This window comes from Opisthorchis viverrini (genome assembly GCF_000715545.1).
Source record: "Opisthorchis viverrini unplaced genomic scaffold opera_v5_4, whole genome shotgun sequence".
In the NCBI taxonomy this organism is placed as follows: domain Eukaryota; kingdom Metazoa; phylum Platyhelminthes; class Trematoda; order Opisthorchiida; family Opisthorchiidae; genus Opisthorchis; species Opisthorchis viverrini.
In genome coordinates, this window is record NW_008751660.1 from 2,454,677 (window position 1) to 2,466,378 (window position 11,702).

Consider the following 11,702-nt stretch of genomic DNA (forward strand, 5'->3'; position numbering starts at 1 on the left):
ATTGTGCCTTCCAGGAGACGAGACGTTACCTTGACTTTCACAATCATATATCATGCAACACGCAGTATAGAGGATCAGATATACCTTCCATTCTGCACCTCATCATAACATAACAAGAGAACGTTGTGGAAAACATCGCATATGAAAGTCCATTAGGATCGAGTGATCACGTGGTTCTCATTTTTGATTATGTTTGTTCGGCAGTGAGACCTAATGATGAGCTTAAAATGATAAGGAAAGTGAACACGAAAGCACTGTCGAATACCCTGAGTCATTGTACGGACTGGTATTCAGAAGGTCCAGACGTCCACCAGCAATGGTCTAGCTTCATGGGGAACTTTGTCAATAAAATACGTTTGCACTCCCACTTCGTTCCAAAGAATACTCAGCTGGGATTCGATTTTAGGTTACGAAGCAGAACCCGAAAATGGATTCTGGAGCGTAATGCAGCCTGGGCTGAATACCGACGTCACCGAACAACAACAACATGGGAAAAATATCGGTTACTTAGAAATAAAGTCAACACGCTGGTCGTGAACGACAAAAAAGGATTACCAGCTAATGCTTTTAGAGAAAATGGAAAAAAATCCGAAGCTTCTCTATTGGATCATTAATAATAAGGCGTCTGTGAAACCGGGTATTTCACCTCTGCATACCCCTAATGGACTGACGGCCACTGCGTCAGCTGCAGCTGAAGAACTGGCGGAGTTCTATTCCACTGTTTACTGTCAGAAGGAATATATAAGCCGGATGTCGTTTATGTCTCCCTCACCGCCCACCTCCCTACATGAAGTAATTGTGACTCCAGAATGTGTACTCCGAACGTTACTTGAACTAAATCACAGAAAATCTCCCGGTGCCGATCAGATAACACCATTTATCCTCAAGCAGTGTGCTCATTCCCTATGCACACCTCTCGCTGAGTTATTCAATTCGTCCCTAAATAACGGTGTGGTTCCCAACGACTGGAAGAAGGGCGTTATCACTCCCATATACAAAGGAGGTAATCGTTCGGTCGTGTCAAACTACCGGCCGGTGACTCTGTTGCCGGTGATCTCCAAAGTGCTTGAGCGACTGGTGGCAAACAAAATCATTAAACACTTAGAGGAAAACGGATTGCTTTCGGCTGCCCAGCATGGTTTCAGAAAAAACAGATCCTGTCTGTCCAATCTCCTCATTACCTTAGACGACTGGACGCAAGCTGTGGACAATGGAAATCCCGTTCACGCATGCTATCTAGACATCTCCAAGGCATTTGATCGCGTGAACCATAACATATTGTTGCAAAAACTCGAGCATTATGGTATTACGGGAAAGCTGCTGGCTTGGCTTGAAATCTATTTGGCTGACCGAGACGCGCGTGTATGTGTTGACGGCGCTCTGTCCAAGCCAATTGCAGCTACAAGTGGAGTACCCCAAGGCTCTGTTCTTGGGCCTACTTTATTTTTATTATACGTAAACGATATACCTGAGCTCGTGAGCAGTAAAATCACTTTATTCGCAGACGATATCAAGATATGGTCAAGCATACGCACCATTGAAGACTGTCACCGATTACAAAAAGATCTCGATACACTTTATGATTGGTCACTGAAAAACAGACTACCGTTTAACCTCCAAAAATGTAAAATGCTCCGTGTAGGGAAGCCCTTTGCATATAACTATACGTTGGGTCCACAACCACTTTCTTGGACTAGTGAAGAAAAAGATCTTGGCGTGTGGGTCAGCAGCTGTTTAAAAAACTCCTTGCAATGCACAGCCGTCAACAAGAGGACCTCACAAGTCCTGTCGCTCCTAAAACGGACTTTTGGTCGTTTCACTCGACTGGCACTCCCCCGAGTAATCAATACCTACATCCGACCAACCATGGCGTACGCTATACAAGCTTGGTCACCATGGTTTCAAAAAGACATAATTCTTCCACAGCGAATATATCGAGCCACGAAGCTGATAATTGGATTGCATAAGAAACCATACGAAGACAGAATTGCCAGTCTCAACCTGTTTGACTTCTACTATCGGCGCATCAGGGGAGACCTAATTTTAACATATAATATACTGAAGACACCTAACCATCCGCTGGAAAATCTTTTTGTCCAACGTCGACCACGAACGGGCAGGATGCATGACTTGTCGCTCGCGGTACCTCACTCGAGGTTGAACTGTCGACGGAACTTTTTTGCGGTCCGTGCATGTTTCAGTTGGAAATCCCTACCTCCCAATGTTGTACATTCGCCGAGTTTAACCATTTTCAAGAACAATTTAGATGCATGTCTTATGACCAAACCGGATCTGGAACTGTTTAACTCCATGTGCTACTCAGTAAACATGACGCATATTTTTGCGTCCCTTTGTATATATACGTTCACCCTATGGTCGTTGTAAAGTTAACTGCTTTTTAGACCATTAAACCTTGGATTACCTTGAATTACCTTGAATTACATGGTGTCCCCTCAAACAGAGTTTAATGCTCAATGATCATATGCACTGGATTAATTGCTTTCGAAGCAGGGTGAGTCACTCAGATGCGAATTGCTAGTCCGCTACATCCTGAACCGATGTGTTTATCTGCTGGTCCAGCTCTGATTGACGTTAACTTAAGACGAGCGGTCATACAGGCATTGTCGTGCAGCAACCTGGTTCGTTTTGTCTTGTGTATGTGAATTCAGTAAATATTGCAACTTCACACCAGCTCGATATCATCGCATTCGGATTTGAACATGGCATCTGCATCACATAGTTTCGAGACATATCTAGCCATAATGAGGGTACCTCATTACCAACTGCTCTGGATTTCATTCATGTCAAATAATTCTGAATGCATTTGGCTATGTAGGCAGTGTGTTAGCCGAACTCCTTGTATGGCAGTTGCCTAAAATGGAAGTAGAATTTCTATTCATATGGTGTTTTGCAACATCGCATAAATAGTAGTCAATTCTTCCCAACTAGAGACAAACAAGTTCACTTAGCTGGGTGTGATTAAAGCGTGGTATGTCTCTGGGATCACATAATCTTTTTTTAATTTTCTGCTCATCTTCACTTTCTCCTACAACGCACCATAGGGCTAATTTTTGACCCTTTGCAAAACTCAGTGAACTCACAGTCACGGCAACCGCGTTTTTTCCACTCATGGATACGCTCTGATGATAAAGTGGGGTTGTCACTCTGAAGTAGCTGAAGAACCTCGTGTGTTTGATTCATGTGCTTACTCTATATATGTTACAAATAATTAGTTGTTCTGCTTTAGCTTGCCTGAATGAAAATTTTCAACATTTTCGAATGAAGATTTAAGTTCCGGTATTTAACTGACCACAAAATTAATTTACCCATTGTGTATCAAAACCCTATGACTTATTTCGATGATCCAATTTATTATGATGAGATGCATTTTTCTGCAAGCATTTGCAACTGGCGTGCACAATAATTAGTTGCTTTAGCTTGCCTGAATGAAAATTTTCAACATTTTCGAATGAAGATTTAAGTTCCGGTATTTAACTGACCACAAAATTAATTTACCCATTGTGTATCAAAACCCTATGACTTATTTCGATGATCCAATTTATTATGATGAGATGCATTTTTCTGCAAGCATTTGCAACTGGCGTGCACCATTTTGCTTCTAAAACCTTCCACGCGATCACCTGGTTTTTCGACAAAATCGCGCGTTTGTGTCGGCAGCCATTAGTCTGTTTGTGAGCTTCCTAATTCGACATCCTACTACACCTGTTTATGTTGCTGATCGCTATTCGAAGACGACGATCCTCATTTACTCTATTCAGCTGTAATTAACTACAGCTGTAACTACAGCTGAACAAGCCTGAAGGCCCACTAACAGAGTATCATTTCAGTTGATCCACTGGGACATGGACTGGACAGTGTGTACCCAAAAATGTACGTTTACCTACGAAAAGCGCCATCGAGAAAACCATCACGATGCGATGAGAATTTCGGGTATTCCGTTGTTTGTACACTTATCAAAGGTTCGCACTGCCATTTGCACTGAAACAGTGGCAAAATATGCTAAGAGTGAAACAAGTGAAGGCAGTTTATATAAGCCAATTTCCTGACAAGTTAAGGCAGAATTACCCGCGGTGGATTATGGTACAAACTTACAAGTGAGCGATCAGTTCACGCACCAGTCGTCGAGTTGTTCAAGCTACCGCATCATCAGAAGTGAGCTCAGGAGCCGATGAAAAATCTGAAGTGATCTCCGAATCCGGTCTGCTCAAGTCCTAATTAAGGTGCCGGGCACCCACCCGAATGAATTATTTGAAAATTCAAAAAGGGACCAAAATCCTTGAGATGTAATTCAAAATGATTTACTGTCTGTGTTTCAATCCTTGCTGCACGTTATTATTTGTACACTACGTCTATGGGTGAACCATTATTGCTTAACTACCTTGTTCCGAATGCCCGAAATGCAGCTCTTCTACATAGTACTTTGCATCCAAACCAGCAGACTGCAGATTACTTTGAGTACACATGACCAATAACTATTTCCCAGTGATGCTAAATTCGAGCAAAACTATGATAAAATGGCTGATTATAACTGCTTTAATTAGTTCAAGACGAAGTCGATGAATATAAAGTACCTATTGGACAACAATCGGTGGATGGTTTAGTTCATTACTTGCAGGTGGAGGGTAAGCCGAGAAGGGACAATCCAAATACACCAGCTTCTACCGTGGTCAAGTACATAGTATCTACAAGCAAACGATGTTTAGCGTGCTACCCCGGCAGTAAATTGCAGTTTGTCGCGGTTTCTCTTGTACACATACATTTGTTCTCCGAAAATGAAGTATGTAAAACACTAGTCCCCAACTTCTGAAAGTAGGTTTGAACCACGTCCGAACTTCGGATTTTCCACCGTCGTTCTAATTTCTTCCCGTGGTCTGTTCTTACAGGCATTCGCCTGATGTGACCCGCTGTTAACTCATCTAATTAGAACCTATGCTGCCATGCATTTAATATAGCTTCACTGAGAAGTAACTAGGACTCAAATCAGTTACATGAAATCACAGAATTCGCTTAAACCCAGGGTTATAAATTTTTGCGTTTTAGTAACTACCAGATGCCCTCATGGTTGTCTGCTCCAATTAGACCACCTCATAACATCTTAGATTAGCCAGAATGTCTAAGTTTTTGATCCCCAAAACAACTCAGTCCCACTCAGTTCCATTCTATTGACAAAGCTGCAGGTCTTTTATCAGCACCTCAGTTAGTCACGAGGCAATCCTTTAAGGTCAATTCAGCTGTCAGCATAACCGGACAGAGCATCAAGCAGTTCCATCTACTGGCAAATTCTATAATTTCCTCGCTGATTTCACAAAAGTGTTTTTCATTTTGAATCTTGACAGAAGTCCAGGAATGGGTTTTATAGGTGCAAATATGATCTTCGTTAGAAAAAAGCCAAGGTAAAAGCCTCGCCCAAAGCAATCTTCGGGTAACAGAGATGAGATTCGTTAGCGTTACACGACAGAAAGAGCAATGATGACGCGCTTAGAAGCTTTGGCTTTACTGCACACAATATGTAACATCGCAGGAAACCCAAGAACTATAAAGTCACATTATTGGGAACAAAAGTTCTCATAACTAACGCACAAAACTCGCGACCAGTGTGGTAAATCTCAGACGGTGTTTGAAACCTATTTTACAAATCCACAGTCCGTGTTTTTTGTTTTAAGGAAAGGATCTCCAACTTTTTTGATTCACCGTCTATCCAAACACACCAATAATCCCGAGATCACCAAGTCCAGTTGAGCCTGAAGGGATGTGTCCTTTCTCTTCGATGATATCAACCATCGAAGAAAAGCTATTACATAAATTTACAAATGTCAAAGCACCGAAAGGGAATTGGAAACAGTTTTCTCGAAAACATCTTTACATTCGGCACATTTTGTCGTTTTGAAAAAATTACTGAATTCAGCTGACATTATTCAACCACGAATGTTTCACACTTCTCTTATAAGTTACAACAGCCCAACACACGCGGTAAAACACCATACGAAGAGTTCAAGTTCACCAATGTGGTAAGACGCTCTCCATTACTATTGCTAATAATAATGTGAGGTTCTAACGAAAACACGTGTTCCAACATGCCAATCTCATGCACTGTCGTGAAAACACCCGGACAGTTACGGACGCACACTTGCTCACCGCTTTCTGAGAATCGCCTGATCAATTCCGCAGCATTCAACCTTACTAAAGATAGTAACAGTGCTCAGAATAGAGCAGTGTGCATTGCCTGGTTGGTGTTAGTATACTGGCTTCATGAAATTCACCATTCCGTTGTAGGTAATACCGATATTAGTAACCCCGCTAGAAGAAGGCGCCAACAGGATTCCCTCTCGAATAAAAGAGAGAAAAGCCCGTATTTAAAAGGGTGTACTGCACACTGAACTCCTCAAAATGGATATCCACCATCATTCATTCACATTTTGTAGCCTACTGTTGACCGAATATGTGCTGTGGCTTTCGTTACACGACGACATCGTGCGCAGGAATTGTTCAGTGAACACATACAGTTTGATTGATCGATTCCGGATACGTGGCCTAAACAATGTTCGAATGAAGATATGTTACGACTGTCTCAGATGAGGGCCTAGAGAGAGAATTTTCTTGGTGCACTAAAACACGTTTGCTTGCTTTCATTGCTGGTGCTGGTGTTGGTTCGATTGACGTGCTGTTGATTATTCCGTTCAGTGGATCTCAAGCCTGCTTTCTAAGACCTCCTTGATGGCCATCTGCAGAACACATGGTGCCCACCCAGACAAAGCTTGGTGCTCAATGATCACATGCACTGGATTAATTGCTTTCGAAGCAGGGTGAGTCACTCAGATGCGAATTGCTAGTCCGCTACATCCTGAACCGATGTGTTTATCTGCTGGTCCAGCTCTGATTGACGTTAACTTAAGACGAGCGGTCATACAGGCATTGTCGTGCAGCAACCTGGTTCGTTTTGTCTTGTGTATGTGAATTCAGTAAATATTGCAACTTCACACCAGCTCGATATCATCGCATTCGGATTTGAACATGGCATCTGCATCACATGGTTTCCAGACGTGTCTAACCAGAATGAGAGTGCCTCATTACCAAACACTCTGGATTTCATATATGTCAAATATGTCTAAATACATCTGGCTATGTAGACAGCGTGTTAGCAGCGTGTTAGGCAGCGTGTTGCCTAAAATGGAAGTGAAATTTATGTTCATATGTTGTGTTTTGCCACAGCCCATAAATAGTAGTCAACTCGCCCCAACAACTAAACTTCATGTGATTTAATCGTGGTATCTGTCTGGGATCACATAACCTTTTTTATAATTTTCTATTCCTATTCACTTTCTCTTACAACACTCCATAGGGCTGATGATTCACGCTTCGTAAAACTCAGCAAACTCACGGTCACCATACCTACGCCTTCTAGCATGTGGGTACGACCTGATGATAAATTGGGGTGGTCACTGCAAAGTAGCTGGACAACCTCATGTGTTCCATTCATGTGTGCTTTCTGCTGTTTACCCGTTAGTATTCATTGCTGTTACTTAGATACTTCTCTTTATTTAGGCTCATCGGCATCAATAGTTGCACAGAATATTTCCAGAATCCCTAAGCAATTTTCCTAATTCTTCACTTTTTTGCGTCTACCTTGAATAAGCTACATTCTGTCTTCATATATTGCAACTTCTTAAGTATTTTGCATACTTCTGCCAGGACCATTGTGATCTTTTTTGTGTTCATCCCAGCGCACCAGTTTTGTGATCGGTACGCTACAGATTTCTTGGCAGCACAGCGATATTTTCCTTTTCATTCGTTGGCTGGGCACATGAATGGATGAAATTCCGCTTTGCATTGAACCATTGGTTGGCTACTGATAAGTTCAATTTTGTACACTTTGCCATTTATTTTCCATCTGAGTGATCCATCGATTCAACCTCAGATGTGCCGGGTATCGTTTTTTTATTCTCCCCTATCCTTGTCCTGCCGGACATTTAGACAGCCCACAAGCAAGGGGAAGTACCTAAACTTACGGATCTGATCATGGGATCTCTACTTATTCTTATCCAAGTGTGACTTTGTGGGAGCAATTATCTGATAGATGTGGTATACATTGCTCTTGACAGCCACTAATTGGCCATCAATTCACTGGAGAATTCTTCTGACAGATTTTAATAGTAAATGCACACAACTGCAGCTACCTATTTAGACTGCGTTATAAGCGCTCTGATTGCTAAACTTTGGTATTACCGCCGCCAATTGGTACCAAGTAGAGGGATTGTCTGGACCCTTGTCAAATTGTTAAACAGAATAAGATGCTGCGATAGTTAACGCTGCTGCGCGTGGAACTTTGGTATTACCGCCGCAAATTGGTACCAAGTAGAGGAATTGGTCTGGACCCTTGTCAAATGGTTAAACAGAATAAAATGCTGCGATAGTTAACGCTGCTGCGCGTGTGTTCTTACCACTAAATCCTGTTGGGTTGTCCCCAACTGGTCGACTCGAAATAGTAGCCTGTTCAGCAGAATGACCAACTTCTAATAAAGTGGCTGGTTGGTAAATAAGATTTTGTCTGACTTCTCCGGTTGGAAAATATTTGTTTCTTATGGGAAACAAAGTGTTCGTTTCCGTACTACGGCTACCGAGCTTTCTCATTCATAATCTCCGAAAATCGGCTGTTCACTTACAGAAAGCATTTGCTGAAAAGCGTCTGTGCAACTCATTGAAAAACACTGTTTTGAAGTTGGACATTTATAGTCATATTTCTAGTGTATGATCCAGAATTCCTACTAGATTGTTCTGCAGGAAAAACCGTAAACTGATTTTTCAAACAGATTTGTTTTGTGCACAGGATTTTACCAAACCCGGCTTAAGCATGATCTTTTTCCTTCAATTTCGGAAACATTCACCACACTTTTACAGTCTGCTCTGTTTTGAATATGCCGTGCAGGTTTGAACCTCCCGGGGGATTTTGAGTGAATGACTCTCAAATGATCACAAAGGTGTAAAATTTAATCCTATTGAGGATTCCACCATATAGACTACGAGTTCCTAATCTTTTATTCTGGATATTTAGGAGGTTCCACGATGACAAGATCCTAAGCTTCGTCATTCCTGTTAGTCAACACTTACATCTCCTTTTAGAGTTTATCCTTTCGATTTCCACAAACTTGGAGATCATCATGTGTATTTGGCCGACAGCTAATATTTTCCTTGTGCACTCGAACTCCAAATAAGCAGCTTTTGATTCAGTTATCTATTCATGTTACATCTAAATCACTCCACAGTATCGATATTCAATGTTGCGAGATTACAGTGGCCTTAATTTAGATAGCAGGCTTTTTAGAACTGTCCGCATGCTACTACTACCTAAAAGTGACCGCAATAATTCGTCACACACGAATTATTAGTTAAGGAGTCAAGTGGCACAGCCGATTTTCATGAGCCATATATCACTCTGAAGTGTAAAACTCAGATATATTGCCACAAACGATAGGCGGACTTTCTTGAACTGTATCCGGATCTTAAAATCAATAGAAATTCCGTGGTGTAGAACAAATAGACAGCGCTAGAACTTAAACACGGTTTGGCGGTAGTGCAAATTGGCAGATTAGCTTCCATTATGGGATTAAATCTGAACTTAAAATTCCAAAGTCTCTTCACTCTACCATCGGTTTGTAAGCAGCTTAGATGAAGAAGGATCTCCAAAAATGATTGAAATCACCATCTGAGAAGTCGTCATTCGAGGAATCAGTCAATACGTGAGCACGCGATGTGATCTTCATGACTGAAAGCTGAATGGCAATCTGTCACGCCTGAGTGCGATTTAGTCACACTAATAGCTAGGCCGAAGTGTTGAGCGCTCAAACTACTCACCGAAAGGTCACGGGTTTGAAGCTTCCTGCAGTTTGATGAAATGCGCTCTGATTATTATTCTCATTGGGACTGAAACAGCTGCACAGTAATTCTCGGCTTTCCATCATAGGTGGGCTTAAATAACAGGACGAAATTTCAAATGTAAACGCTTCACATTCAACCAGCATTTATTGTTTGCCTATTGTCTAGTTATCAAACCAACATTCCATATTTCTAGCCTTTAGTGCGCTTCCTATACTGTACACACAAAACGTTGTTGGGTAGTATTTATGGGGTTGCCGAATATTCTGGTGTAGGTATTTTGCAATCAATATATCCTACCATCTGAGTTCATGGTAACACATGACAGCCGAATGAAGACGCTGAGAAAGAAAAGAGAGAGAAAGGCAAGATGAAGCTGGTTTTATTAGCATCAGTGTGTTCAGCTAAGCTCTCACATGATAGAAAGGGTAGACTTGTATCAAAGGCTACTGGAAACTAAGTGTGGTGTGCGTGCGTCTGGTAGGGGTTAATGTCCTCTTGCAAACGCACTGTTGGCGCCACCCTTGACATAAAATTTCGAAGGGATAGTGGACGTGTTCGGAATCAACAAACAGCAAGCGAACGCACGAATTCCAAGATAAGCAAGATCAGCAGACAAGTTTTGCCTACAGCTTCTCATAAACTTTTCAGCCAAAGCATACCAACCAATTGTTGAGCGAAGCCGTTTTTGTAGAGGTGGTGTCAGTCAACAGAGGAAGAGGGATTGACTCGACCACGAGTTATGCCTAGAACTCAAACACATTTAATTCAAAGCGCTGTTATGCTATCAAACTGCGATCTAGAAGTGCTCCGATTCGTTGAAAACTCAAGTTCAAGCCATTGAACTATCCTGTCGCTTGCGCACCTATCGTTCGGTTCTTGTCTACGTTATCTAGTTGTTGAAAGGAAAACGGCAACAGAATATTCGGGTAGAAGTGTTTGACAATTTTTAAACAGGTATCAAATTTTGGTGAGGCCAAAAGCCACAGTAAGCTAAGTTTGTCAGTATGTTTGCATGCCAGTCATGAAATAAAATAAGAACGTTGCTTGGATGCTGACCATCCATCACTATCGTTGTATCGAGGGTGGCCGTCTATTAGTTACACCTGAACGGAGCCTGCCAGACTGCGCGGTAAGAAGAAGACACAGAACCCGAAACACGGCTGTATTGTCAGGACAACCATACAGAGCTTCTGTGAAAATATATAGGATGGATGAGTTGCCAAATAAAGCCATTCACTTTTTCGTTCTGTCCAGCCAATGGCGACGTTCCTCTCGTGAGCAGCGTCATACCCACTCCACTGGTCGCATGCTAGTAGGCCGAATACTAAGCATGCCAACGCACCCTCTGTCCGGAACATGTGATACCGATGGTGACCTTGGGGACGCGTCGTTCGCTGCGCATGCACTTTTCATGTCCGCACCCATCCTGACAGCTATAGAACTCTAGAAATGAGATAAGTTATTTTGTGAAGTCCTGTTCAGGTCGACCAAAACACACATGATATGGTGGGCTTTTCGCTTCAATTTCATTTGCAGCGACGAAATAATGCGATAGTACTTTCACACCAGTTACTCTAGCTCCGTTAGTTTGTCTCATGCTCGTTTATTAAGTCTCTGGTGGTTGCACTGTTTGATAAGTGGAATATGTTTAGTTAGGCCAACTGGAGCGTTCAGTCCTGTTTGCAACGTCTTAGACACCACCGACACATCTACCGGCTTGTTTCACTAACTTGGATTTGCTTCACCTTGCATGCCACAACATCCACCCTACCCATAACTGACGAAAGCCGAACTGCGATTGAACCCAG

At 42.1% G+C, this 11,702-nt stretch overlaps 1 protein-coding gene across 1 annotated transcript; it reads left to right on the forward strand.

Annotated features, from left to right (window-relative positions):
• Positions 1-2,474: 2,474 nt before the first annotated feature.
• T265_00445 (hypothetical protein) lies at positions 2,475-11,341 on the forward strand (the record flags this gene model as incomplete). The annotated part of the gene is made up of 2 exons (XM_009164218.1): positions 2,475-2,512; positions 11,149-11,341. The coding sequence occupies 2 exons, from the start codon at positions 2,475-2,477 to the stop codon at positions 11,339-11,341; spliced, it is 231 nt and encodes a 76-aa protein (XP_009162482.1).
• Positions 11,342-11,702: the final 361 nt, after the last annotated feature.